The sequence below is a fragment of the Aspergillus piperis genome (assembly GCF_003184755.1).
Source record: "Aspergillus piperis CBS 112811 unplaced genomic scaffold BO85scaffold_7, whole genome shotgun sequence".
Classification (NCBI taxonomy): Eukaryota; Fungi; Ascomycota; class Eurotiomycetes; order Eurotiales; family Aspergillaceae; genus Aspergillus; species Aspergillus piperis.
In genome coordinates this window covers 33,802-61,609 of record NW_020291597.1, presented here as the reverse complement: position 1 = coordinate 61,609, position 27,808 = coordinate 33,802, and the positions used below count along the sequence as shown (strand labels likewise).

At 49.2% G+C, this 27,808-nt stretch overlaps 11 protein-coding genes across 11 annotated transcripts; 4 read left to right on the top strand and 7 right to left on the bottom strand.

The window, feature by feature from the left end:
* Nucleotides 1-3,996: 3,996 nt before the first annotated feature.
* BO85DRAFT_448335 (uncharacterized protein) lies at nt 3,997-5,076 on the bottom strand. The gene has a single exon (XM_025659917.1). The coding sequence runs from the start codon at nt 4,854-4,856 to the stop codon at nt 4,437-4,439; it is 420 nt and encodes a 139-aa protein (XP_025516199.1). The 5' UTR covers nt 4,857-5,076; the 3' UTR covers nt 3,997-4,436.
* A 694-nt stretch (nt 5,077-5,770) lies between these two features.
* On the top strand, nt 5,771-6,271 carry BO85DRAFT_270827 (uncharacterized protein). The gene has a single exon (XM_025655086.1). The coding sequence runs from the start codon at nt 5,914-5,916 to the stop codon at nt 6,193-6,195; it is 282 nt and encodes a 93-aa protein (XP_025516198.1). The 5' UTR covers nt 5,771-5,913; the 3' UTR covers nt 6,196-6,271.
* On the bottom strand, nt 6,272-6,591 carry BO85DRAFT_270826 (uncharacterized protein). The gene has a single exon (XM_025655085.1). It carries the CDS (start codon nt 6,507-6,509, stop codon nt 6,348-6,350), a length of 162 nt encoding a protein of 53 aa, XP_025516197.1. The 5' UTR covers nt 6,510-6,591; the 3' UTR covers nt 6,272-6,347.
* flbD (putative MYB family conidiophore development protein FlbD) lies at nt 6,592-7,881 on the bottom strand. The gene has a single exon (XM_025655084.1). The coding sequence runs from the start codon at nt 7,601-7,603 to the stop codon at nt 6,674-6,676; it is 930 nt and encodes a 309-aa protein (XP_025516196.1). The 5' UTR covers nt 7,604-7,881; the 3' UTR covers nt 6,592-6,673.
* A 2,709-nt stretch (nt 7,882-10,590) lies between these two features.
* Nucleotides 10,591-10,973, bottom strand: BO85DRAFT_487022 (uncharacterized protein; the record flags this gene model as incomplete). The annotated part of the gene is made up of 2 exons (XM_025663426.1): nt 10,591-10,888; nt 10,924-10,973. 2 exons carry the CDS (start codon nt 10,971-10,973, stop codon nt 10,591-10,593), a joined length of 348 nt encoding a protein of 115 aa, XP_025516195.1.
* A 4,688-nt stretch (nt 10,974-15,661) lies between these two features.
* On the top strand, nt 15,662-16,108 carry BO85DRAFT_270777 (uncharacterized protein). Its single transcript, XM_025655082.1, has one exon. The coding sequence runs from the start codon at nt 15,814-15,816 to the stop codon at nt 16,075-16,077; it is 264 nt and encodes an 87-aa protein (XP_025516194.1). The 5' UTR covers nt 15,662-15,813; the 3' UTR covers nt 16,078-16,108.
* On the bottom strand, nt 16,109-16,421 carry BO85DRAFT_270778 (uncharacterized protein). The gene has a single exon (XM_025655083.1). It carries the CDS (start codon nt 16,380-16,382, stop codon nt 16,140-16,142), a length of 243 nt encoding a protein of 80 aa, XP_025516193.1. The 5' UTR covers nt 16,383-16,421; the 3' UTR covers nt 16,109-16,139.
* Nucleotides 16,422-17,134: 713 nt separating this feature from the next.
* Nucleotides 17,135-17,836, bottom strand: BO85DRAFT_448330 (uncharacterized protein). The gene is made up of 2 exons (XM_025659916.1): nt 17,526-17,836; nt 17,135-17,437 (listed from the first exon to the last, which is right to left on the bottom strand). Exons 1-2 carry the CDS (start codon nt 17,542-17,544, stop codon nt 17,163-17,165), a joined length of 294 nt encoding a protein of 97 aa, XP_025516192.1. The 5' UTR covers nt 17,545-17,836; the 3' UTR covers nt 17,135-17,162.
* Nucleotides 17,837-19,871: 2,035 nt separating this feature from the next.
* BO85DRAFT_458547 (putative glycosyl hydrolase) lies at nt 19,872-21,924 on the bottom strand (the record flags this gene model as incomplete). The annotated part of the gene is made up of 2 exons (XM_025661595.1): nt 19,872-20,956; nt 21,036-21,924. 2 exons carry the CDS (start codon nt 21,922-21,924, stop codon nt 19,872-19,874), a joined length of 1,974 nt encoding a protein of 657 aa, XP_025516191.1.
* Nucleotides 21,925-23,856: 1,932 nt separating this feature from the next.
* On the top strand, nt 23,857-25,359 carry BO85DRAFT_458546 (NCBP3 domain-containing protein; the record flags this gene model as incomplete). Its single annotated transcript, XM_025661594.1, has 2 exons — nt 23,857-24,000; nt 24,076-25,359. 2 exons carry the CDS (start codon nt 23,857-23,859, stop codon nt 25,357-25,359), a joined length of 1,428 nt encoding a protein of 475 aa, XP_025516190.1.
* Nucleotides 25,360-25,760: 401 nt separating this feature from the next.
* Nucleotides 25,761-27,418, top strand: BO85DRAFT_437469 (uncharacterized protein; the record flags this gene model as incomplete). The annotated part of the gene is made up of 3 exons (XM_025658621.1): nt 25,761-26,022; nt 26,082-27,238; nt 27,356-27,418. 3 exons carry the CDS (start codon nt 25,761-25,763, stop codon nt 27,416-27,418), a joined length of 1,482 nt encoding a protein of 493 aa, XP_025516189.1.
* Nucleotides 27,419-27,808: the final 390 nt, after the last annotated feature.

Genomic DNA, 27,808 nt, shown 5'->3' with positions numbered 1-27,808 from the left:
TTTCAACGACGCGGAAAAGCTCAGATTAGTAAAGAATCCCGAGAATCCGTCAGGTTCCAGAGTAGTCCAGAGACACAAATCCCACCCCATCCCATCCCATCCCATCCCAAGCTGGATTACTACATATGTACTATGCTATCCTAGGAAGGCTCAAGAGCTGAAGGAGAGGACCAATTTTTCAGATTCTTCAAATGAGGTAGGTGGGTTTGGAAGTTTTTCACTTTTTCCATCGTCCATCGGATATACCCGCCGCTATGCTGCCTGCCTGCCTGCCTGCCAGCGGGCAAAGAAAATTACCTATGCTCGGAACCACCGGGCAAATTCTACGTTCCGATTAGCATTACTACTTACTATGTATGTATGTATGTATCTTCGGAGTACCTCGCAACGAGAAAAACTCAGGGAAAGGTTCACGGAACGGTAAAAAAGTCAATTTTCATTAAAAAAGGGGTTGGAAAGCTTAAACAAGAATAAACGGTAGGAAGTTTACCAGTGGTTGGTGCCCCATCAAAAGACATAGCTAGCTAACTTTACTATATTATATTATACTAATCTGAACTATACTCTACTGAGTATGCTGTGCGGTTACTCCGTAGAAAACTAATCTATATCAGCCACTATTAAGCTTGGGCACTACTTATCAATCTGGATAAAACTGGCGAGACAAGGGAGGGGATTGGGGGGGGGGAGGGGTTGTGTCATGTCATGCTGTCTGCTGCACTCTTCAGGGTCAGCTTGGGCAGTAGGGGGCCAGATTGGAAGAAAGAAAGAAAGAAAGAAAGGAAAAGGGTGAGTTGAGACCCACTCATTCTCTTCTCTTTTTTATTTTTATTTTTATTTTTATTTTTATTTTTATTTTTTTTCTCTCCGGCTGTCTTGTCCTATGGGGGTTTACCATCCCAGGATACATTATCATCGTCAGTAGCAGTAGCGGCGGCGGTGGTGGCTGTTTTTACCGCCTACGAGAGCAAGCTTCTACAGAATAAGGTAGGTGTGTGCGTATATCCTTACGGGCCTATCCTATTCCTATCCTACCCGCAAGTACGGGACACGGAGAAAGGTAGATAGATATTCTTCCGAAACTCCCGTCCCGATCCCTTATCCGAAGGAAAGGAAAGTTGGAAACCAAAAAAGTCAAAAATCAACAACTCCGATATCGAAGCCCACCCCTAAAGAGGAAGGTTCCTCAGAAAAAAAACTCGTCGGATAGGGGGGTGTGGGAAAGTCAAAAACATCCTCATAAGGAGAAAATAATACCACTAAATCGAGAAAGAAATAAAAACGTGTGTATACTGTATACTTACTACTACGGAGTAAGTAGTGAACGATCTCCAGCCTCGTCCTCGTAGCGAACAAAGCTCCACTGCGACCGACCACCCAAACCCATCGCATCGCATCGCATCGTATCGCATCGATCACGTTTCGTTTCCGATTTCAGGTTCTCCAGATTCGAATCCATCCACCCATCCATTCATCCATCCCGTTCGATTCAGGAGAAAGAAAGAAAGAGAGAGGGGGGGAGGGACTCAGGGTGGAAACTGTGCTCTCTCTAACCGAATGCAAATCGTGGGCACAGTGCCTCGCGCGACCGTTTCACATAAACAACAGCAACTCCGACTAAAAGTGAATACCAACCCTTGGTTCTGGGTCGGTCGCTTGGAGAAGAAGGACGTTTTTTAACCGCGCCGACCGGCGGTAAGTTAGTCAGTGAGTGAGTCTTCCTCGCAGGGACCGCGGGAAGATCACTACTTACTCACGGGCTGGGGAGGGGGGAAGATAGAGGTTGTGAGTGGTCGGAAGTAGATGATTACGGAGAAGCGACAAGAATCTTGACGAGAGGATTGGTTCGGTGGGAGGTTGGAGATCAAACCAAGTGTGGGTGGGATGGATAGTATGGATGGATGGATGGATGGATCCATGGATGATGGGATGGAATGGATCGGGGAAAATCAATCAAATCGTTGGGCGGGCGGAGCGGGCGGGTTAGTAGTGATGTTGAGCTTTTTCCGTTTAAGGAAATCGGCTAGGGTTGATTTGATTCGATCAGATCGGGGGTGCGGTTTTTGGAGATAGCAGTATCGTAGATTATTCTATTTCATTTTATTTTCCATTCGAATTTAGTTTGGGGGTTGTTTCTGGCTCTGGTTCTGTTTTCGCCCCCATCTTCCCCCCTTCTAGTTAGGTATCGGAAGTACATGGATGTTGGGCGTTAATGGTAATAACAAATGTCTGTTATGGGATAGGGTTGTTGAGCGTATGGTGTATGGGGATCATACGAGCTCAGCTGAATGGTGTCTGCGCCGCCCCCTGAGGCATTCTGGGGGGTGATAGTTAGGAGGGCGCAGCACCCAGCGACTATTGGAGTGGCAATATTTGGAGCTGGATGAGGAGGCGGAGAAGAAGAGAAGGAAAGCTGTTATAAACAATCTATCTGGAACAATAGAGCTCCCCCATCCATGCATAAATCTGCATAGTTGACGATCAAACCGGGTGCGGGAAGAAGGGAAAATCAAACCGTAAATCTGAGAATAGCTAGTCAAGCTACTCCGTAGGTTGGTTCTGGGAGAGGGAAAAAAGGGAATTTCGCACCTCAACGCTTCAGCTACCTATCCACATCACTAGTACAAAACAAGATCTATGGGGGGAAGTAACAGAATAATACTAATAATATCGGATACTAATGTCGCATCATTTGGGCAGAAGACAGGGGGTGTGGGATGAATGAAAGAGGTGCACCAATGATTCAACAACTTTCTCTGTTTTCTCCTCTTTGGCTGAACGCACTAATCCCCACAGTCGTATATTAAGGTCCCCGAAACGACCGCATCGGTTCTGTTGGGCATGCGACCAGATGGCCGATAGAGTCGGCAGGGGGTTGGCGATGGAGATGGGGATAGACGAGACAGCTTTAAAATTAACCAGACAGAGCTTTGTAGATTGCTTCAAAAAATTTTAATGTTGGAGGTGGATTGTTTCAGCTGTCAGGATGCTATCCCCGGCGGCAGTAGTAGTGATAAAATGCAATATAATACAAATTAACCATAATCAATTTTAAATGCATCCATACATTTGACTGAGCGTTGTGCGTGTGTGCCTGGGGCTTAATCAATTTCGAGCATTAATTGTTAATTCTGACGATCGCTTGACTGGGCTCGTCTGCCTGCTTGGCAAACTGACGTACCCCGTATCTTGGGTCGTGGTCAGAGGGGATCCATGGATGCGCTGTTGGAACTTTACTTGCTCTATCTGCAGCTTCCGCAGCAGGTTCGGATGCTGAAACCTCATTCGATGCTTCCACCAGAATAATATGCCATCGTGAAGATTGTGTAACGGTCGCCCAGGGCTCCACTGCCAAGCCTTTCATCCTTGACCAATGGATCGGAAAAGCGGAACATGCTCGAGCCAGAACAGGAGGTAGGGGAAAAACTTGGATGAGTGGTAAAGAGATGAACACAGATCGGTTGTTGTTCACCACACGCCCCCCCCCCCATAGTGCGAAAGGCGTAAATCTCCTAGTTAGTCCGTCTGTCAAATCAGGATGCAGGATCGGGGATGGAACTGAGGGTACGTCACGGTGTGCATGTCGCGAGTGGACGGAAGTGGATTAGCGGGGCGCTAACAACCAGAATTCCAAATCAGATGTAAAAAAAGATCAGCGGTAGTTAATTAATGCGAGAATCTCTTGGCCGGCAGGGCTCCAGATCCATTGCGCCGGCGGTGACTGGTTACTGCTGCTGCTTCTTCGTTTCCTCACTAGGCCATTGTTGGTTTTGGTGTTGGCATTGTCGTCTACTCCGTATTGTCGAACTCCTTTAGTTCACTGGAGTATTGGGTTACCCCATGGTGCGACTGGCACGGATGTAGAATGTCTTGTTTCATGCTATATTTGTTCTGGAACTTGGTTAACGATTCAACGTCACAAGAAAGTCCCAAAATTGGTCCTGTGTAACCCCCGGAGCCTTGTGTCAGAATATGCCCAACCTGGTAGGTGTGTATGTGTATGGGTATGTACTGATGTGTAACCCATGCGTCTGAGATATATCTACATAGTCATGCGTACTTGATACGAAGCGTAGGATGTCCCCCACCGGCCAACGGCCGTCAGAGAGGGTCACTGGCGAGCCAACGTACTCCAGGACGAGCTGCATCATCCTTTCCTCACCCTTGAACTTGACTCCACCCAACTTTGACCCCAGCTGAATCTGCACCGCCTACCGGTAGGCGAGCAGGAGCTGGTATGCTCATGCACGCATGGCAGCGCAACAGTGGTGCGTGTGAGATGTTAGATTGGCTGAAACAGACCACCAGTCGTGGGTATGCAGTGCGTAGAGCACTGGAGACACTCCATGAGTGCCAGTGCATACATAATACACCACACAGAGTGGATTACAGCTCCTGCGTTCGGTGACCCCGCCGATGCCTTCATTCTTGATCAGTCATGGTGATTGCCTGATCGGCATACGTGCAGCACCGTCCCCTTCACTGGGTGTGGCTTGGTATCCGTCGCGAGTGTGGCGAGTCAGGTTGGGAAGGAGAAGCCATGTCTCCGAACAGCACGTCACGATTGGGATAGCCCAAAAAGCCACTAGTGAGTTGGACACCCAAGTCCAGACCAGGAAGGTCGTAGTGGCACATCTTGAGAAGAAAATGGTGGCGGGAATGGAGGGGAAAATAGGAAAGGCTGCTCCATCGTCCTTATCGTTCGTCCTTTTGCGCTTCCCTTTATATTTTCTTTTTTTCATTTTCACTTTTGTATTTTCTTTTGTTTTTTTTTTCTTCCTGCTTTCCTTCTGCCTGTTCTCTACTATAGGCTGCTTTGAAGCCCGCTTCTTCGGGGACCGCTCGACTGCTGACATGACAAGAAAGCCATTGGGGAGAATGAAGCCCGTCGGATTCCCCATCCCCCATAACTCTCTCGTACCGCGGATGGGTCCCAAATGAGACAGGCGGTTGTTCAATTTCCAACAAGCTTACTTACCTTATCCAGACTGAATGCTTGCGCAAAGGTAAAAACAACACAATAAAATAAAAGTAAATAAATAAATATATCAAATCAAAAATCAAAAAATACAACACGGGACAGCCCTGCTTCGAGACCGTTAGCGACATGTGCGTAAACGAGTAAAGAAAGGGAGGGTAGAAAAGGAAAGGGAGGGGCGCTGGCGAATCAACCCAGTCAAATCGGAATCCACCAAGTCCCTGGGATAAACTTTGTCTGGCTATCAACCTTACCTCCCAACTGGGGCCAAGTTAACGTAGTACTTCAGTAAGAGGAGGAGGTGGTGGTGGTGCTGGTAGTGCTGGTAGTGGAGGGGGGGAGAAAGGGTAAAAGCCTTCCGGCCATTGAGAACACTTCCATTGACACTGGCCGTTATGCATGAACCATCACGACTTCCAATATCCACCCCCATTCATTCGCCATGCCAATCCCGAAACTCCAAGTGGAAGGATTGGATCAGACAGTCGTCAGCTGTGTTCCTAATGGACCTATCCTTTCCACCTTTCCCGTGGAGATGGTCTGCCATGCGCCAACGACGGTTGGTGGATGCTGTCCGAGTGTTGCTGCTGCTGTGTCTCTGTTCAGCCAACCTTGTATGTATGTATGTATGTATGTATGTATGTATGTAGTATGTGGTGGTAAGTAGTTTCCACTCCCTTCAATGTGAATTCGTAAATCATTCTTCTTTTCTTTTCCAATGACCCATATTCCGTTTTAGGTCTTTTTTCATTTTCTTGATTCTTGAGATCCCGGATTTTCTCGGTCTCTTTCGAACCCAGTAATTGTGCTGTCACGCTGCCTTCCCTCCTTGAACCTGCTCGTGTCTCTCCCATGCAGTCTCGCCTCGTAACTTAGGGTCGCCCCTTGCGTTCTGAACCTCAGATTCCGCGGCTTTCACGGGAAGACAGGAGCTGATGACAGCCAGCCACAGTCACGGAGGATATGCGGCGTTGTTCCAGTGGATCCTCGCCCCCTATCATCCTCCTGGGCTCGTCCATGGGCGCAACGGTCAAGCCTGGCTGGCGCCCAAGAAAGTAAGCCTGCCAGATCCGGAAAAAACACCCCCAATCCAGAATGGGTGGATAGTGGCCGCGTCGAGAGAGAATTTAGTCAAAGAAACAGTAGTCGGAATTTACAACTTAAGTAACAGAAGAGAGGAGTTATTTGAGTGGGAAGTATTATTAATGTATCATTAAACGATCATCTGGTCGATAGCGCAATGTAACAACCAACAGTCATGGGGTATTATTAGATCCAAGCTCACAGTACTTTCCAAAAGTCTCCAAAACCCAACCATATACATGCAAAACAATGGACAGCACTCCTCAATCTCCTCTATACACAATGATTAACCCCATACCCAGTAAGCCAAATGATGAGCGACAAAGAAAATAAGGGAAGGGAACACAATAACTATGACAAAAGGAGATCCCGAATGCTTTTTTTGGTACCGTAAGGAAACCGGGCCGTATCCACGTGACCCGCAGTGGAAATAGCCGAGCCGAACCATCCAAAAAGACAATATACATGAGGTGATGATATAAGTACAAAGGAAATTATGCCAAACAAAGGAGTGACGAGGGTCGGGAGGTCATGTACATAAAATTTCCCATAGAAAATCGATGACAGAAGAAAAGTTCGTTGATCATATCCAGCAATGGTCGCTATCGTCATTTAGTTGAGCAAGTTCTGAAGACCCATCCGCGAGTCGCGCGGGGCTTCTGTCTTGTCTTCGATCGGAGCAGACCATGTGGGAGATAGCGGAGAATGCTGGTTCCATTGCTGGTGATCGGAAATCCACCGTTGCTTCAACGAGAGATCGTGGTAGGCATAGATCTCATCCGAAGTGCTCTGCCTGCGGAAGTCGCCGTATTGCTGTCTCATGTCCACCGGAAGGGGAAGAAGCTGTGGCGAGGCGATGGTCCTGGGAGAGGAGGAAGAGACGGAGTTGTGGTCCGAGATCATGGAGGGAGGCTCCATGGAAGAAGCTTCCGAGAAGGCAGGCGAGGTGAGAGGAGTTTCGACAGGGCGGTTAAGAGCAGGAAGTGTGTAGATCGGGGTCAACTGGCGGGGGCAGTCGATGGAAGAGGCGGAGAAGGAATCCCTCCGAGATGAAGGAGACTTGGTCCAGGAAGTCAGAGGTCTGTCGTTGGAGATGGAAGAGTAGCGAGAACGGCTGATGGGGCTGCTCAAGCCCAGAGAGGCCCGCGCATATGGGGCCTCGACCCGTCCGTGCATCGTGCGTCCGGCGTGAGGCGAGCTGGAGGTAGGGAGACCTCTTCTCTTGCGGTTCATGCTGCCGTTCCACCAGTTCTTAACTGCATTGTCGCTGCGGTTTCCAAGGCGTCGTGCAATTTCAGCCCAGCGCTTGCCCATTTCGTTGACCATCCGCTCGATCATCAAGCCCTCCTCAGCAGAGATGGGCTCACGGTTCAAAGAGGGCTTGAGGTTCTGGTGGAAGCGCTCCCGGCATTGCTTGGGCGAGCGGTAGTGCATGTGCTGAGAGATGCGGACCCAGTTGTTGGGGCCTTGTTCGCGAACCAACTGAAGGAGCAACTGGTCCTCTTCGGGAACCCAGGGTCCACGACGATGAGTGGGAGCCATTGCAAGTAGTTGACAAGGAAGAATTAATCCGAGTGATTGATGGAAGAATTTAGGTAGTTGAAAATCTAAGGATGTAATGTTAGAGTCCAGAAATGCCAGGAGGTCGGAGAGTTTTTAAAAGAGAGTTGGGGACAGTCGAAGGGGGGCGCCGACAGAGTTCAGGTACTATGCGTGGGCGGGGAGGGTTGACGTCTTTTAAAGGGAACAGGCTTCTTACCGTGGGGTTGGCTGTGTGGGAGGTTTAGTGTACCCGGAGCGGACTAGACCAGACACACACACACAAGTGTAATAGACACACGCGGGTGATGGATAAGGGACGAGAGTAGGGTAGATAGACAAGCAAGGAGGGAGGAGCAATGACCACGCAACCGAGCTGTTGGGTTATGTAGGAAGTAAGAGTGGGAAGTTGGGGAGTGAGAGTTTGTTTGATGATGGAGAAAGAATAAGGTTCAAAGGTGCGTCGTCGAGGTGGTAGATATATAGGAAGAGAGGTGAGACCCGGAAGGGGGAATTGGAATTAGAGAAAGGGCGATAGACAATAGTCGTGTCAAGGAGTGATGGAGATGAAGGTTACGATCATCTATTATAGCAACAAGCAGCAGCAGCAGAATACAATGACCAGGGAGACGGGTCAGAGAAAAATGGCTACTGCTCCACACTTAGAGCACGCTATAGGAGAAGATCTGATCCAAGATCTCGGAGCTGACAGTTGTGTCGGAGGAATAAATTTAATAATAATAAATGCCAAATATTATTGATTTTTTTTGGAATTGGATTTTTTAATTTTTTGTGTTGTGATGATTTTATTTTTTCCTAATTGATCTTTTTGATTTTCTGATTTTCGATTTTCTGACCCCCTCCTCTTTTTTTTTTTCTTTTTATTTTCCTGACGCCCCAGTCAGTACCCGCTCGGTATGTATGGTATTCTCCGTATAGTTTACTTTTAGTACCGCAGTATGCGTGTAAATTACACTAGTCACTAGTAGTAGTAACAGGTAGTCCTTAGTAGGGGGAAACTAGGTATTAGGCAGGTACCACCTCAGGTAGCCTTCCTCAAGGAGGCAGAGCTAGCCTAGGGGCACAGACCTACTAGGCTAGTCCATTTGATTAATTTAGATTGACCTCCATCCATAGCTCTACTACTACTGCCCTTTTGACGCCCCAGGCTGTAACTATATGGGAAGCACTGCGGGTGCGGGCTAGATGATGACAAAAAGAAAATAAGAAATAAAAAATTAGTTCAATGTGTGTCTGGACTATAACCGATCTTTGGAGGTCAAAGTGGGGAAATGTGAGGTTGACGGGCAACTTCTTGCAGTATCTCTTTTGGGTAATTCAGACCCATCAATTGACAGGGGGGGAGAATAGAAGGAAAGAATTGCAAAGCAACCACACGACCAACGGAGGGGCTGGAAAAAAGGAAACAGGGCAGCTATCAGGATCAGTTGCAGCAGTCTCAGAAGCTGGCGTTTCCGGATCGTGGGGAGAGGATTTGCCACTACCCAATACCTAGTATAGGTGCTAACCTAGTAGTGACTGATTCTTACCAGAGGATCGGTGTTGCAGCAGGGATCATGGTTGATACTATTCTTACTGGCGTGGTGAGGCATAGAGATGGATACTCTACAGTCGACTTGATCCTTTTTTCTGCAACTAATCTGCCCCCGTTCCTCTCTTTTGTCAAAGAACTGCGGTATCGAAGAACATTGTGTAAGAGACAAGAAGCAGGCTGAGACGTCCAGGGGAACCCATTCCATGAATCGTATCTGTGGCAAGGCTACCCTGGTTGACACGAGTGCCATCTTCTTACGGTGTGCCACACAGGGCATCTAGCAAGCATGCTATCCAGAATGTGATTTTTTGACTACGGCGTTTCTCGGACATCACATCCTGGGCGGTTGATCTACCCATCCATCGCTGATAGTTTAATCCTGTTGGTGACAAAACCCTCTCGATAGAGACTAATTGCCTTGACCGGAAAGAATAGTAATGGAATGGATGGATGAGAAATTCCAACTTTCCGCATCAGCCCAGCTGATCCGACAGATAGGCGCGATGAAACGTACAATAATAGCAGCACGACAGGGAGAATTAATTAAAAATTTGTGGATGCTTCTCAAAACACAAGAGGGAGAAAAAGTGCGAGCAAGTCGATGGTACCGATCAGTCGGGCGTCGACTAAACGGGAATATCCCAAACCTAGTTGGTTAGTTCACGGCCCTTTTCCGCTTCTTATGGCAGACTGCAGACCATGGGCGATCTATCCACCAGATCCAGTTTCGACTGCTACTACTAGGTAAGTATGGGTACGTATGGACTGGCCCATGCTCGTCAAAGTTCAGGCCCTGACAGGAAAACGGGAGCGGCAGAAACGGTCTGGGAGGTAGGCGAATGAGGATAGGAGTGGTCATACTGACCGGATGGGTTTCCATGGGTCAGTCAGGCGGGGCGGGCAACCTCGGAATTAGAAATTCTGATGGAGGGCAGAGGAAGGAGGGAAAAGAAGACACAGAGAGCAGGGGACAGGGAAATAGATTACCGATTTGAGCAAGATGCGGAAAAATGACAAAGAGCACCCCCGAGTGGTTGCATAAAGGCGTTAAGGTGTACCGAGATCGTGGACAGGCGCCCGCACAACCCCCCCCTCCTTCTTCCTTCTCCTCCTTCTCCCCCAGGCAAGTTGATAGGCAAAAAGGGCCATTGTAGGCAAAGGATCGAGTCATGGGCTTGTCCACTCTAGGTATACATTACACTTCATTTTTGATTATTACTATTGAGATGACAATTCTTGTTGCGCATTGTTCACAGCTACCAAATACTGGGTAAATTTTATTCTTCCTTCCCCCAACACACCACCATATTTACTATTGCTTGCAGTAATTTGATTCGAGACCATGTCCATCAGCCAGCCATGAACACACTTGTTTATTTCCCACTTTTTGCTCTCGAGTAAAGTACTAGATACTACTACAATACGTAGTTAGCACTCAGTAGTAGGAGGAATTTGTAACCCTCCTACTTTTGGCCTCACCCTTGGCTGGTGGCGCCCATTGGCCGCCGCTAACCCTCATCCGCACCGGACGCAGGCTTGATCCCTCCTCCACTCCCCGTGGGCCGTTACCCAGAACATGAACCGTTTGAGTGGGGGCAGTGATTGGTGCAGAGCGGCTAGCGCCCTTTGAAGATTTGGAATCTTTTGGCTTTGTCTCATACCCGGTAGGGTTGGGATCGACATGGGGATCGTACGCAATCTCGAATCTGGGCCGGAGTACCTTCGCGCCGGTGCTACCGGCTGCCAGGCATAAGGCAAGCGCACTTACCAGAGATTACCAAAGATCGGACTCGTTCTCACCACCGAGTTGTTAGTCATCTTGGTCATAACTCCTTGAGGTGACCAATCATTACGGCATATTGCCTCGGATATCTTTTCTCGCTTTCATCGTTTTCTTACACACAGATGCTTACTACGTACTTACTAGCCCACTCGATCTGAATCCCTTTGCACCAGAGACACGGGACCGCTGTCCCGTCACCTCGGTTCATTGTCGTTTTTTTTTTCTGCATCCCGAAGTCGATCAGGTACGAAGATAAAGGACTTGAAGTCGATTGGCTCAGAACAACGCAGTGGATGCCCGTGCAGTTGGCTCAGATAGGTACTACTACTTTTACTGCAACCACTAAGCAGTGGATTACTACTATTCGCTCAATTGGGACGCAACGCTGTGAACCACACCTTCATTCTCCGTATAGAGTAATCAGAAGGGGAAATGGATGGGAGAAAAAATGGGTTACTACGTAAGTAGAACTCTCAGGTTCATCCAACCAGCACCCAGGATACAAGTTCCTGACTCACGTTGACCTGCAGGGTTCTATCCGGGTGAGGGATCCGCGACGAGACTCGCCATTGTAGGCAATGCAACAGAAGTATGATAGATCTCATGGAATCCTCAGGTTCCCCCTTTTCGGAATTGCCCATCAATGTGGCAGAGTGGCCTTCTGCCTCGTCATTGGCTGTTCGCCTTGAGCATGGCCCTCCCAGCCAGGTACTAGCCTCACCCTGCTCTGCAGCTATGGAGTGCGTACATAAATCAAAAAAGCCCCGTATATTGTCCTTTCTACGATGACTTTGGTCACGATCATCCGGGGAAGGTCGGAAGATTCCAAATGATACGTGACCAACGGAAAGTACCAGTGCCTTTTATGAGGGGTTACCTGCTTTCCTAAGCCAGACAGAGTAAAGTGCTTGTCAGCTCACCACGCCGGTACCGTCCCGCTGTCATACTAAGCGGTGGGAATGGATGGGGTCACACTCGAGAAGCTAAAGTTAACCATCCAAGACTATGGGTTTACTAGTATTGTTCGCCTGCCATCCATCCCAAAACCTTGCCCTCGGAACTATTGTTCGATCGGATACAACGTTGCTGCGATTGGGCGATCTAGGTTGATCACTCTGTGCGCGATGTAAAGCGCTTGGCAAATTGAAGGCCCTGGTAACTGGTAAGAGTTAGTAAGTAGTGTGTCCTCGATTCCCAGTGGCGTGGGAAGGGGGGAACAATAAACTTCGTCAATTTTTCAAGACGATCGGATCCAGATCATCGTGCAGTCGTCTCTGCAGGTCTATCATCTACTCTTCTCGTCCAAACTATTAGCAACTATGAAGGCATCGCCATGTTTTGCCATGCGTCGTTTTTTTCTTGCAGTAACTATTGTTCCAGGTCACCACCACCCTCCATCGGCGTCTCCGAGAAAATCTTCCAGGCTTCTATTTTCCCTGCCTAGCCTCCCCCCGAACTGATGGAATTTGATAAAGATTTTCTCCGGATGAAGGGGGAGGGGGAGGAAATATTCGGGGTCATCCGACCTGTATTGGCTGGATTTGTCTTGTCACAGACTCGCTCGCTCTCACACACTCTATTACAGCACAGAGCAACAGATGGTCCCCCTCTCCCGCCTTACATCGTTTCGGATGTGGTGACATACAGATTCTCTTACTGGAATGCTGTGTGGGTAACCAACTGTCACCTTCACCGGCTCAACGGAAATTCAAAGCTCCATTTTTTTTTTTTTCTCTCTTAGCAAAGCGCGGTTGACAGAGGTTACTCGCTTACAGGTCACCAACGGGAAAGGGAAAAAGAAGGCACCTCAGGGGAAGAGAGTGCCACGAGTCAAGCCGTTGAACGTCATCACATCATGGAGAGCGCAATGGAAAAAAAAACCTACAACATACTTCCTGTAAAGTAAGGACGGAAGCGAAAGAGCTGTGTGGACGGTTAGAGTGTAACTTCACTTCGGTTTCGGGCCTAATTGTCATCAATACCGCCATACTGGTAGTACCGCAGCCTAGTTACTGAGGTATCAGTTACCAATTGGTTCCTCAACTCACCTAAACAGGCTAGTAAGCACGAACCCCTGAGGACCTGAACTGCATGACGTGACGAACCACTGCCCCATATAAGCAGCTGATTGGTCTGCCAAAATAAGGTATTTGTCATTCTGGAAGCGCGGGGCTAGTCCCATCCAGGTAATGATGATCGCGGACTGGGAGGGGGGGGAAGTCTAGGGAAAAAGAGCGATCTCGGTAGGCCTTTGCGACCTCGTCAAAAGGACGAAGACGCACTTAGATTAATCTTGATTGAGGCGAGATTAATGCAATTGACAGGTACGATCTGGAGAAATGTAATTGATGGTCTCGGCTCGCCATAGTGTTTTAGCCATGCTTTAACGAGGTTCTTTTTTATTAGTTTTTTTTTTTTTTTTCAAATGGACAATAGCATTCTCCTTCTTTGGATCTTTTAGTCATTTTTCTTTTCCCCCCTCTCTTTGCCTTCGCCTCCACACAAAACACACGCGCACACATACTATACACACAAGCTGAACAAAAAATCAAATCATATTGTGGGCCGGACCGCCAACCAAATCGCTCATAAGCATCCCGTCAACAAACTGTTGTGACCCAGTAATTATTAGTGGGAACTGGAATACATTTCCACTACGTTAGATACTTACTATAGTATACAACCATTTACCCTCTATTACACAACTTACATTCCAGGTCCCCGAATCCTGCCATCCTATCCATGTCAACAACAACGTCCGTTAACGTATGCTCCCGCCCGCCCGGGCTAACTTCGGATATACATGGAAAGTAAACTAGCCTTACCCCGGTGATTTAAGAAATCAGAATAAAACCCGCTTGGTATCACAAGAAACTCTCAAAGTCCCCCACGACCCCATTCTACGGAGGGCTTTTTGACCTCAATAAAGGAATCAGGGGAAAGGTGGGTGGCTCTGAGCGGTGTCAAACGCCATCTACGTCGTGGGAGGGTTACAAGCCTGCCATGTGGACGGGTACTTGCGATCTGCCTACTTAACCTCGTGGTACGGAGTACCGTGTACAGAAAAACGAACAAACGGATTTGCATACATACATGGTTTACTTACTTACGGGGAACAATCCCTACATCGCTTTACTTACGCAGCTTTTTCCCACTCGGTTAGTACTAAGTAGTTACTACGTACTACTAGTAACTCTCCATTATTTTTTAAATGCACTTCAGAAACTACTAAAACTACTGGAGTCGACATACGTACGTCATTTCGTCAAAGATTGTTAGTTACAAAGTACCAAGAAGATTCGATGTGTGATCGTCCTTTTGCAACTGCACAGCGGCCCGCAGAAATATATATTTCTGAGGCAGATGAACAACTACTTACTACTACTAGTATACATATGACCGATCCAATTGTTTTGAACACTGCACAGACTACTAGCTGTAAGGTACCTTTACTACATACATTGAGGATTAAATAGTAATTAATACTAATTCCATCTTAATCGCGACCACGATTACTCCAGACCCAGCTGGACGGAAGCAAAGTAAAGAAGGAACCGTGTGTAGTGTGTACTATTGAATTGATCACGAAGGAGGGGGGGCCACACAAGAAGTCTAAATCCTAGTAGCAATGATGTACAGTGCTACGACCACCTTACTAAGTCACTTACTAGGACTACTCTGACTTGCCCGGTCTAGTCTAACTACTTTGTTTAACCCCGGTCGATGGTCCCCGATGTACCTTGGCCTTGGGTTGCCAATCAGAGACACGGGAAGTATTTGAGATAAACCCTGGTTGACCCATACCTTAGCGTGCAGCACCCGGGATTCCTTGATTGATCTCCCCTGCCACTTGCCAGATCAGGAATATATTCAGCAGTGCCTGGCCACTGAATATATTAAATCTTCAGCTGTTGCTCCACGATTAGTGCTGTTTTCTTGAAGGGTGTAAGATGTTAATTTTGGTACCTGTCTACTGGGCGCTACTGATTTAGTTGAATATGATTTTCGTGTGAGAGGGGATACAAGGCGGATTTTTGATTGAATTTATTTTTTTTTTCGGGGTACTACTACTACTAGAAGGTCAATGGAATATGTAACAGTGATGTTCTAAGCGAGAGTGCGACCGCGCGACCGACTTTGTGTACCTCCACCCACACACACAGCGTCCGCAGGACGTCGTACAACCGTCAAATCAAAAGGAAATGTAGTAACGAGAGAGGGTGAGAGAGCAAGACGAGATAGATGGGCAGGGATCCCCGACTGCAGGACACCGTATGGGGGGTCAGTTGAAGAAGTGGAGCGAACGGCTCTCTCGCATCCCGCCGCTGTTTCCTGACTGTCGGGCCTCCAAGTCTGCGAACCTCAGGAGGTCCGAGCACCGCCTGTCAGTTAGGAGTCTTCTTGTTTTCCGTGGTTTGAAGAGCCAATGGTATTTCAGTACAGTAAAGAGGACGATAAGTAGTATTAAGACAACAACGAGTTTGCTACCACACTGCTATTCTTCTTCTTCCTTTGTTGGTCTTGACGCTTCCATGAATCATGGTAGAGATAATGCATGGCTGTTGACTTGATAATTCTTCCGCGCAATATTTATTTATTATTTTTTTTTAAATTTCTAATTCTTCCTTTTTTCCCCTCCCCCCCATGCGTTTACCGAGTCAGTAGACCCCGTTTGTGTACCACAGTCCCGACACATGCCCTGTCGATTTATACCAGCGCATGATTAGAATCGGGGATTATAGTACCTGGAAACTTTTTGGTAAAGGATTCATTGTCTTCATTCAGTAATAGTAAACAGGAGGGTGCGATTGTAAGTTACCCTACATCGTCTTAACTAGTGTTGAGACATTCTCGAGGATAGGTCGAGTCCGTACTATGTTGTTGCATCCTTCTCAACCTATCATCCTTGCTTGGTGGCACATATTGTTCTTTTTTGATTTTATTTTATATTTTTCTGGATTTATTTTATGTATCCGTTTTCCGTATCCTAGCATTTGGCTCGCCTGGACCTTGATCCATGGTCAAAAAAACGGTCAAACCCGTCCCGTGATAACCAGGATGGATCGAGAGATGGGCGGTTCCAGATCTAAGGTACGTGTATGTATCAATCTGTCGTCTTCCTCCTCACCTCACTTTTGATGTCGGAGAATGTGGAATCAATCCCCGGTGGTACCCAGTCCAAGGACTCCATCGTTAGCTAGCTAGTATGGAGTAGATGGGTAGACCCATGACGTCGCGCGGTATCTGATGGAGGTGGAGAATTTGAAAGAGGGGAGGGGTGAGGGAGAAAGTGGTGGTGAATGTGAAAGGAAGGGTACATACAGGATGCAGCAAGAATTGGCAGGAAAGCCCGTGATTGGATGCCCTCTCTGATCGGGGTTTATGTCTTCCCCTTCGGGGACCATGTGGGTTCCCCGATCCTTCCCAGATGCCCGGCTGGGCATTGCCCCGATTATCTCTTTGGGTTTAGTGTGACAAAGGAGGTGCTGTGCCCCGTCCTCCCGGCTGACCAGGATCCCCACCGGGGGTCGTGTTACCTTACTTCAGCGCGGTAAACTACTTAGCTAGTGACTGTATGGATTTACCGTATCTATCTAGTACGCTTAGTACGGAGTATCTGTAACCAAGTAGAAACAAACCAGTTTACCTTCACTGCCACACACACACCCAGTTTACCATCCTCCTCCCCCCGCTTCGCCTTTACGCTTGCGAATCCCAACAAGGGGATAGAGGCCACCATGATGCAGCCATCATGGCTACACCGCAGGATTCCTTCCAGTACCACCCTTCCGTCAGAATAGTAACTATCGCAGTATCTTATCCACAGTTCATACATATGTATACATCTGGAGTCGGGTATTGAACTAGGTATGCCTGTCTGCCACAGTAACCAGGTAGTTCCCCGTAGAGAACTCGATGTATCCATGATGATGGATGAGTGATGTATACTGATATGCTACTATACATGGTTGGCTAGAATAAGTATACTACTACTTGGAGAGATGGCTGGTTGTGTAATGCTACATCTTTCGTCATAGGCGAGGTACATACACATTGTGGTCCTATGGTATTTCCTGATTTGGAAGGTGTAGAAGGATGGAAGGAACTAATCTCTCTTCCTCAATTCAAGAAGACCCATCATCGTCATCATCATCCTCTTCTCTTTCTTCATCATCCATGTATACAAAATGTGTTCAGCTGGAGTTACTTGGGTTTTCCTTGTACTACCCCTTCCACAAACTCTGGGGAACTCCATCGCACATCCTAGAGGTCGGATACGTCGTGTTGACGCGGCCAGTCACTGTCACCACCACCATGGCAGAGCTGCAGTGAACTCCCCAATGCAGCTGACGCCTTGTTCCCATGTCTGGGTAAGATGGTGGTGGTGGTGGAGGATTTCTGGACCAATGCAGATTAATGTGATGTGACGGCACTATTGACTTTTGTCGAGACTGGAATGCAACCAGCTTCGAGTCTTCCCTGAGATCTGACAAATCGAGTGAGAAACTCTCTTTTTCCACCACCCACGCCGTCTTGATTCCATTCCCAGCGATACTTGTCAGCTGGTAACTAGAGGGGATCACAAGACATCATCAGCATCGGCATCATCATCATCACCATCAGTGCTGCCCGTTGTACTTCTACTCCAACCGTTACCAGACCTCGTTCTCCACGGCACTCCCGCTGTCAAAGAAGTTTATTCGTGACCGGTGCCAACGGATGAGTGTGCACCTGCAGCCTAGGTCCCGTGGTGGTCAGAGAGTGATCAGAGTAACATACAACTAACGTACAACTAACGTCCTGGGACGGGAGGCCCTGCCACCTGGGGCCAAGAGGTGAATCATCAATAGGATGGTTCACGGATTACCGACTGTAGCGAGTGGCAGGAACATCAGTGGGCCTCCGGGCCAACCAGACCAAGCCAGTGCACCCGAATAAACCCAATCTACCCGGTCGAAACTCAATCTTCACGACCCATTCAGCCTTCAGTCCCGGCGCTGAGGTAAGGACCATTGGAGCCGTGGATGTGCCGTCCTCCTCATCCAACCAAGAAAAAGAACCCACGAGCTAGCCGCGTGCCCGGGAACGGCGGCCGCTTCCCTCACCAAGAAGGATTGAATCTTGGTCCGTTTCCATGGCCCTGGAGCCACCCGTTCTTCCTTAATTTCCCTTCTTTCCCGTCAAATCCTCAGTCCTCTGCGGAGGCTACCAGTTTGTAGCAGCCCTCAGATCTATTCCCGGCACATCTGGGTCAGAAACTGGAACTAGGGAGTGTCGGATCGGTTGGTTTGTCGCACCACTGACAATGGGGCATGATGGATCAATCGCTTGCTAACATCAGCCCGGGGAGGTACTGAGAATAGGAACGATGGAAACGATGGCGTCGCACTACTTGTCCCTAAGGATTCAGGGTTAAGCTTTGGCCTCAATCCTTTTTTCTTCTGTGCAAAAAGAAAAAAACCCACAAAGGTAACCGAGAGACCAACGAGGGAAAAAGAAATAAATGAAAAGAGGGTCTGGAACGGCAAATTCTTTTGCACAAGCCGTCCTACGATGACTTTTGACGACCGTGCATTTGCCGAGTCGGCGTCTACGTACGGCTCCATAACGAACTACTCCGTCAGAAGCCATCTCCACTACCCTCAACTCCTCTTTAGGCAAAACCCCCCCTCTTTGGCGATCCGCTCCTGGCTCTCCAATCGAGCCGTCAGGGAAGACTTCGGGAGTATACCTGGCAGACGGCACGGAAAGGAACAAATAAGGGGAGGGTGAAGATAGCAAGCGATGCGACGGTGCCCACCAAGACCCATGATATGCACTGCACTGGCCTCTTTGAGCCAACTTTCCGGAGCTACAGTGGCTCAGAAAACTGATTGAAGCGTGCAGAGAGCTGAGATGGCTGCATAACTCCACGCGAGGCCTTTCGATTCGCTGCCAAATTTTTATGGTTCACTAGACGCAGCAGTCATAGCTCTCTGCACAGACTTCCACTTGTGACATTGGTACTTCTTCTGGGAGCCAATCGATCCCGTTCGTATATCCAACGGTGAGACGGCCTACCTTACTGTCTCTTGGCTGGAAGGGCAGAAGGAAGAAACTAGGGAAGAACTCACAAACTCTGTTGAGTCTGGACAGATTCCCACGTACAATCTGTTTCCGCCTATTACAGATCCAAGAAGTATTCCCTCCTATTGATGAATCCACTCTCTGTGGCTGGGCTGAGCCATACATATCCTTTTCTTTTTCCTGCCAAAAAAAAACCCATTCCTTGGGCCATGTGGCTAAGCTGGGCTCAATTTTGTGGCTACGCTTTGGGGCTACTAGGGACATCTTCGTGGAGACCCTGGTCGCCACTAGATCGATCGAAGTGGAAAGAGAAGTAATCTAAGAAGAGAGCTTCCAGACTCATCTTGTAGAATGTTCGCTTCTTCTCTAGTATTCGATAGTTGCCACGCTTTTGCCATGAGATTCAGCCGTCGAAGAGTCCATCCATGCAACACTTTCTTGCTTTTCTTTCCTTGGCGAGGCTGAAAATGAAGCAAGAAAAAGAAAGGAGACGAACCATTGACCCAAGTATTGAAAAAAAAAGGGCTATCGAAGTCGCTCTTTGGATTTGTCATTTGCCCCCTCCCTACTTACTGATTCTGTTCCCTTCCTGCTGGATGGACGGATGCACTGTGGCCACGATATTCCAGTAGCAGCATTACTGTAAGTTTTTTTCTACGAGAGTGTCGAGTCAGTCCATCACATACACATGCTGACAGATTGCAATTTGTGATTTACTTTAGTGGATAGTGGCTGAACTTATCTCTCCCTCTGACAATTTGCAAGTCGATACATCCAACCCTATCCCCCCTGTCGAATACATCAATTCATCCCATCACCGCCAGGCAACTGCCAAACCCAAATACAAAATATCCCACGAGTCTCACTCAAACCCTGACAAATACCGGCATCGTCTCAATCGGACACTCCACCTGAACCACCTTTCCTCCCTCATGTATCACATCATCCTGACCCCAAACCTTCCACGACGCCCCAGCCGGCAAATACACCTCGATAGATCTCCTCCCAGCCTCGAACACCGGCACAACAAGGTACTTCGAGCCAAAGAGATATTCCGTCTCGACTTCCCATGCTCTCTTATCAGCAGGAAACTCATAGAACAGTGTTCGCATGACGGGCGTTCCCTTCTCGTGCGCCTCCTTCATCAACCCTCTCGTGTAATCGCGCAACTCCTCGCGAATCCCGATGTACTTTTTACAGATCTCGTAGACTTCCTCACCATACGACCAGATTTCATTATCGGATCCTGAATCCGTAGGCCGGTTCTCCGGCTTGGGTTCCCGATCGCCGTGCAGTCTCATCACAGGACAGAATGCCCCCCATTGGAACCAGCGCGTGAATAGCTCCCGAAATGCTGGGTCCGATGGATCGCCTCCATGGAACCCCCCGATGTCTGTCGTCCACCAGGGTATCCCTGCCAGACCCATGTTTAGTCCAGCCGCTAGTTGGTTGCGGAACGACGACCACGAGGACGCTATGTCGCCGCTCCAAACTAGGGCGCCGTACTTCTGGCTCCCGGCCCAGGCGCACCGTAGGAGATTGACGATGTTGGTTTGTCCTGCCGATTCCATGCCTTCGTAGAACCCCCGCGCGTACTCTTTCGGGAAGATGTTGCCGATCTGCAGGTTGCTGCCGGCGTGGTACCGGTAGAGGTCGAAGTCGTAGACGGAGTATTCGGGTTCGGCTTCGTCGAGCCAGAATACTTTGATGCCTTTGTCGTAGTAGTTTTGTTTCGCTTTGCTCCAGACGTAGGCGCGTGCGGCCGGGTTTGTGGCGTCGAAGTGTGTGATGTCGCCGTTGCATTGCATGGATACGCGGAGCCCCCGGTCGTGGCGGATTAGGAGGCCCTTTTCGAGCATTTCGGGGTAGTTGGTCGAGGCGTTTTCGACAGTTGGCCAGACGGAGACCATTAATTCGACGTTTAGGGATTGGAGTTCTTTGATCATGGCGTCTGTATGGTGGGGAAGTGTGTTAGTTGGCGATGAGGCTTTATATATAGATATATATTTAGATGTACGAGAAGGACTTACCCGGATCCGGCCAGAACTCAGGATCGAAGCTCCATTCTCCTTGATGTTTCCAGTGGAAGAAGTCAACGACAATGAGATCTAATGGTATGTTTCGTCGCTTGTATTCTCGGGCGACGTCAAGAAGCTGCTCCTGGTTCCAGTATCGCAACTTGCATTGCCAGAACCCGAGGCCGTATTCAGGCATCATCGGCACGTAGCCAGTGACTTTGCTATAGGCTTCCTCGATCTCAGCTGGGCTATCTCCTGCTACGACCCAGTAGTCGAGCACCTTGGTAGAGTAGGCTTCAAAGCTCATGGTGTTCGTCCCTAGCACAGCTCGTCCGATAGCCGGGTTGTTCCACAGGAACCCGTAGCCAAGGGAGGAGAGGGCGAAGGGGACACTGGCTTGAGAATTCCGATGCGCTAGCTCGATATCCGCGCCCTTGAGATTGAGGAAGGGTTGTTGGTATTGCCCCATTCCGTAGATCTTCTCTTTAGGGTCCAGCGACTCGAATCGCATGGTCAGATGGAAGTCGCCTCCTAGGATTGGTCGCAGTTCGCGAGCTTCGACCTCCAGTGCGCTGCATTTGGGGTCCTTGAGATCGCGACGATTGCGAGCGTATTCTTCGAGCAGCTTGTCTCCTTTGTGGTTGTAGATGGTGATCTTGCCGCGTTGGGATACTTTGGCTGTGATCTTGCCGTTGGTGATGCTGGAGTCTTTGTGCTCTTCGATGCTGATGGTAGGTTTAGGTTCGGTTGATGGGATCTCGGAGGATAAGGCCCAGTCTTCGCTGGGCATAGAGGCCAGCTTGGTAGCTCTTACTCGGAGCGCATTGTCGCCCCATGGCTGGATCCAGAGGAGGTGGTCGTCGAACCGGAAGATGAGTTTGTTGTCTTCGGTGTAGAGCATTGTGATGGTGTGGTTTGTCTGGGTGGGTATGCGGGGGAAGTGGATTTTGAAGGCCACTGGAGCATGGGAAGGGCTCTATTTGTTTTGAACCTGTCAGTTAAGATGTGGGAATGAGGGGGGGGGTGCTTGAGCATGCTGTGCAATTGCAGCCCCTCACGATGACCTGTCTAGCAGTACAATAGATGCGGTCCAATTGGGAGATAGACACAGCATCCTGCTAGGACCGCATCGCTGCCTGCGTCGCAGTGTCACCAGCGCCACGACGGGCATACTGCCGACCACATTCATTCATCTTCGTCCAGTAGAAAAGGCAGCGTAGAGAAACGACTGCTCTAGAGCGAGTGACTTGTTCCGGCCAAGAGATCGGAAGTCATTTGGGTCCACGAATGGGATTCGTTGGGCTGGGATAGAGGAATATAGCCTAATGTTAACCGCCACAATCCTTTGGTGAGGAGGTGAAGTTCCGGGGAAGAATCGAGATGACAAGAAGCGGGGAAGGCCGGCAACACAGGATTGCATCTGGTCATGATTGCAATCATGCTATCTTGACCCGACTTCTTGCAATTTTGCTGGATAATTAGATTGATCTCCAACATTTTGTATAGAAGATGGAAATAAGGAAGAAAAGCTAGCGTTGGCCGCTGATGCTGTAGGCTGCTCTACATGTAAAAGGAAAATCTATATACCATCATATTCGCCCCAAATTCCTGAACAGTTGCATCCTTATGATCCATGGTATTCACCACTGGCATTCTATATCGTACTGCAGCAGGAACTTCGGGACGACAATCCGGCGAGGTTACTTAACATATTGCGAAGCGAAAAAGCCTACGCCGGATCAGGTGTCAAGCCCACTAATTCAGTGAAGCAGACTCGCCATTTGACAACGGCAACGGCGGAAGTGACAACATAACCAGAAGCAATGGCTCCCACATGATCGAAGACCGCATCTCCGGAGCTCCGGTGGGGGTAACCCCGGGTTTTAACCAGGCCTGGCCGTTCATCAAACGGTGAAACAGAGTAGGAAAATGACCTGGGAGTTGAGGCACCGTCTGATAACCATCTGCTAGTGTAGTACGTGGCTTGAGGTACCACTTGAAAGCTAAATGAGACTGCCATCAGTGGGTTGATTTATTGCTCCCATTTAGGGCAGATCATTATCCCGGAAAGCAGACCACTCAGTCACGTCGCATCATTGGGCTAGATGGAAGGATGATACAGCTGGAAGTATGGGACCAGCTTCTCCTAAAAGAGAACCGAGACCACAGGAAAAACTATGCTTGTATTGGTCACGCCACAAGTATCATCGAGTGAGGCGATAACAATTGGTGATGCGAATAGACCATAAAGCTTTCAGTGGGATATGATCAGATTGGTCACTACCACGGCTCTTCCTTGCATCAGAGTTCGACTGCAGCTTCATGACACTTGACCTTCAATCTGATAAGGCTGGAACCATTGCCATGATAGGATCGGAAGGGTGTTCTGATGCTGAGAATGTTGCTTCAAGTCCAGACTAGTCACTTAACCTTGTCCCATCTGGAAGTGTCACTTATAAGCATGCCATGACCTTATTTCCGAGTCACCATGAGAACCTGTGAATACAAATTATATATAAAAAAAAAAGTACGCTCTTCTCTGAGATCTAATTGATAGTTGAGATTCAGATGAGACATCAAGTTGAAAGTGACAAAAAGAGCATCGACATCATCGCCAGCGGCAGCGGCGAAACTCCGCCGGCGACTGGTCCGGGCGGTGTAGAAGACAACTTCCTTTCGGCTTCACTTTACGCTCATCTCAGCCTCCTCGCCGCCCCTCTTCTTCTTTGTTTCATTGCCATCGAGCTTTGATAAAGCTACTTTGATTTCTCCTCATTTTTTAATTTTGCATAACATCCAATACCCGCATCTTCCGACTGAGTCTCCTCCCTCAATGGAGGTAGCCAGCGCGCAACAGCCTTCTCTTCAACTAGACGCCTCCAACGCTGCCCCAGTCGCTGACACAATGGACGCCTCCATGGATATTGACATGGACATTGACCTTGGTCCCCTTCCGGAAGCAGAGGCAATTGAGACTGTGAGTATTATTCTTGCCTAATCGTATCTTAGATTAATAGTTGTTCACTTCTAACATCTTCGTCGAACTGTCCAGGAACAAACCCTCGTGGCAACGACAGCTGCTCAAGATGAATACGTCGACCCTCTGAATGAGGAGGCACAATACGAAAAGGTTCATATACGTGGTGTAGACGAATTGACAACGGATAACATCAAACAATTTGCTGTCGAACACTTCACCCTGGAGGAGCCAAGTCGCGTTGAATGGATTGATGACACATCGGCAAACCTCCTATACTCTTCGCCGGAGGTTGGTCTCCAAGCTCTGTCAGCCTTTACGCAGGTTAGCGAGGAGGAGGATGCATCTGCGTTGCCTGCTCTACGGTTACGATCCGCGAAGCTTCTCTCTACGCACCCCGACTCTGTCCTCCAGGTTCGGTCAGCTGTCAAGGCAGATCGCAAAAAGCCCCGCGCGCACGAAGCCAGTCGGTTCTACCTCATGCACCCTGAACATGATCCTCGGGAACGCTTGCGACGAGAATTCGCCGCCGACAGACGACGCTCGGGAGGTGGAGATGCCAGTGACGGGGATTACAGGCGAAGACGGTTTGATGGTCGAGAACTGCAACGCCGGAGAGACCGCGATGCAGACGAGAGCTTCAGTGCCAATATGTACGATGACACGCCAGCAAGCCGCGATCGCTCGTCGGACCGCAGTCGCGAAAGGCGGGGAAGGCGAGGGGGACGCGACCTATTTCCACAGGAAGAAGGACGATTGTCTGGTCGCCTTCGCAACCGTAGCGCATCACCCGGTCGGGATACATTGATGGAAGGCGGATATGCTGAGGATGATCGGCAGGATCGCAGACGGTTCCGCGACCGGTCGCCGCAGCTCGGTCGCCGCAATGAAGGCAAGGAGCTTTTCCCGTCTTCAAGTGCAAAAGCTAGCGATGCGAAAGCGCGAGAGCTCTTTCCAAACAAAACTGCAAAAGAACTCTTCCCTCAGAAGGTTAGCAACCATCGCCGGTCAGACGCAATCGATGCTGCGGACGAGACCGCAGATCTATTCTCGCGAAGAATTTCAGTACCTCTTGTGGATGGAAGTCAGGACCAACAACCTGCGCGCCGTAAGCGGGATATCGAGCTTTTCCCCGAGGCGACCGAGACAAGCGGTCTTAACATCCGCGGGGCAGCAAGGCAGGATCAGGGGATGTCGATTCGCGGTGCGGCAAATGGCATATCAATCAAAGGACGGGGATCGTCTGTACGTGAACTGTTCCCTTCGAAGTACGGTTCGAACGCCGGCAAGGAACTGTTCTCCGATAAGATTGAGGGGCGAGGAGGGCCACGACGCAGGGCGGAGGACATGTTTAGCTGAGGCCTAGAACTTAGTTTTGGGTTAGACCTTTGGCGAGCAACATGTTAAGTCGCTATGCGCATGTTTGCCTGACTGGTTTCTCTTTGGTTGTCATTCTGCTTTTGCTGGGATGGTGGTGTGAAAAGATACCAATATTTCTTTCTATATATATTTTTAAACTTTTGTACTTCAGCCTATGAATGAGAACATCTTAACTCTCTGCTAAATGCAGTATCCTCATGAAATGTAGTGCTCAGGCGGCTTGTTTGTGCAGGCCACTTTCAATTTGGTGTCAAACACAGAGATCTGGTCCGAGTGGAGCCATGAAGCTACTAGCCCGATATATATCTTTCCCCCAATTAAGTAGTATCGCTCGACAAACTACTTACATTCCGTCGCTCAATCCCAGCCCAACCTCCAAGATGCCACCCCCATCGCAAAACATCCCACTAGCCAGCACCCTCGTGGCCCGTTTCTTACGGACCAACAACTACACGCAGACTCTAAAAGCTTTCCTGCAAGAAGCGGGGCTCCCGTCCGATGCGGGAGAACAGCGCGGCAAAGACAATACGAGCAACTGGACCATTGAGAACGTACTCGAAGAGAAGAAAGCCTTCGACCAAAGCAAGAACTTTGAGCGATACGGTGACAATGACAAGGACAAAGATGTCTGGAGCGTTCCAGGTATGTATAACTCCCTCCAATGCCCCCGCTCCAAACTAGAAACTCACCTGCCATCACAGCACCAAGCAAGCCCAACATCATCCAAACGCCAACCAGTTCAAACCTACTGGCATGCTCCGTAGAGCAATGGCAAAGGCCAGATGCACAAGCAGAGCCATATCTGATCGCCACCGGCGCAGACAAGCACCTCCATCTCTTCCAAACATCTCCTGGCCATGACCTCGTCCAATCATTCACGGGCACATCAGAAGCCCCGATTCTATCGTACATCCCAATCCAAGATGGGAAATACGTCCTCATGACCAATATGTCCGGCCAAATTCTTCTGCAAAAAGGCGCAGAAATCATCGACCGCCGCAAAGACCACGCCAAATACGCCGTCAAAGTCATCGCCTACGAGCAGAAGGAGGACAACGACAACAACAACGACGACGGAGCAGACACCACTTCCACCTCTACGACAATCTGGATCGCAACCGCAGGCTGGGACTCCAAGATCTTCCTCTACCGCATGCAAATCAACAACGAAGCCTCTACGCAAATCGGTGACCCCATCGCCTCCATCCCACTACTCTCCAATCCCGAATCCATCCTCTTCACCACCCACATCGACAACCCCCAGGATCTAATCCTCCTCGTCTCCCGCCGCGACTCAAGCAATCTTTACTACTACCATGTCAAACCATCGGCAGACTCAACCACCGGATACGAATGCCCCTTAATCGGTAAACAGAACCTCGCCCCGCACTCCAACGCCTGGGTCGCCTTCTCCCCCTCCTGTCTGGCCCTCAGCCCACATGACCCGGGTCTCATCGCCATCGCAACGTCGACTCTTCCGCATATGAAGGTCATGATTGTGCGGTTACTGTTTCCCTCAGCAGAGAGTTTGGAGACCGGCTCGGCGGAGCAGGAACAGGAGCCAGCAACGCAGGCGGCGCAGGCGTTCGCTGCCCTGTCGCTGCAGAATCGCGAGGACGCGGCGATTTTGATCCAGGCGAATACGTTTGCGCCACAGACGGCGTACTCGACGCCGCAGGTCGTGTGGAGGCCGGATGGCTCCGGGGTGTGGGTTAATGGGGATGATGGGGTTGTGAGAGGGGTGGAGGTGAAGACGGGGAGGGTGGTGACGTTGTTGAAGGATGGGCATGAGGTTGGGTGTAAGATTAGGACGCTTTGGGCGGGGTGGGTTGATAGGGGTGAGAGGGAGGAGTGGTTGGTTAGTGGGGGGTTTGATAAGAGGTTGGTTGTTTGGAAGGTTGAGTGGGTTATATAGTTTGAGAAAATAAGCTCGAGTTTTATTATGAGGTGTATTTGATAAAACAAGAAATCATAGTATAATTCACTATTCACTATCAAACCCTACAAGGCGCCTACATGGTATGGTGGTAGTATGTAGCCCTCCGTCCATGCACCCTCTCGCCATGGTAGAGCAAAGAGCAAAGGGTGTTTGGTAATTGGAGGGCATGGGATCTTCTCTCGGCACGTAAAATAAATCCTTCAGCAAGCGCGCATGGGAAAATAAGCACGAAGCTGTACACACATATGCCTGTTTCTTCATCATCAACACCAACTTCAACATCATCAACCAACCATACTACGGTATGAGAACCGCAACGTCAGTCAGAAAAAGCAAATGAACCACCGGCCACGGGGGAAAAATGAAGCCCAAGAAAAAAGCAACACTAGAGAACCGTATCCATTTGCTTTATGTGACAAACCCGGTTTCTTGCGGGGTAATATACCCTTCAGCCCAATGTAGAATCTTCTCTCGACCGGTGCTTCGCTT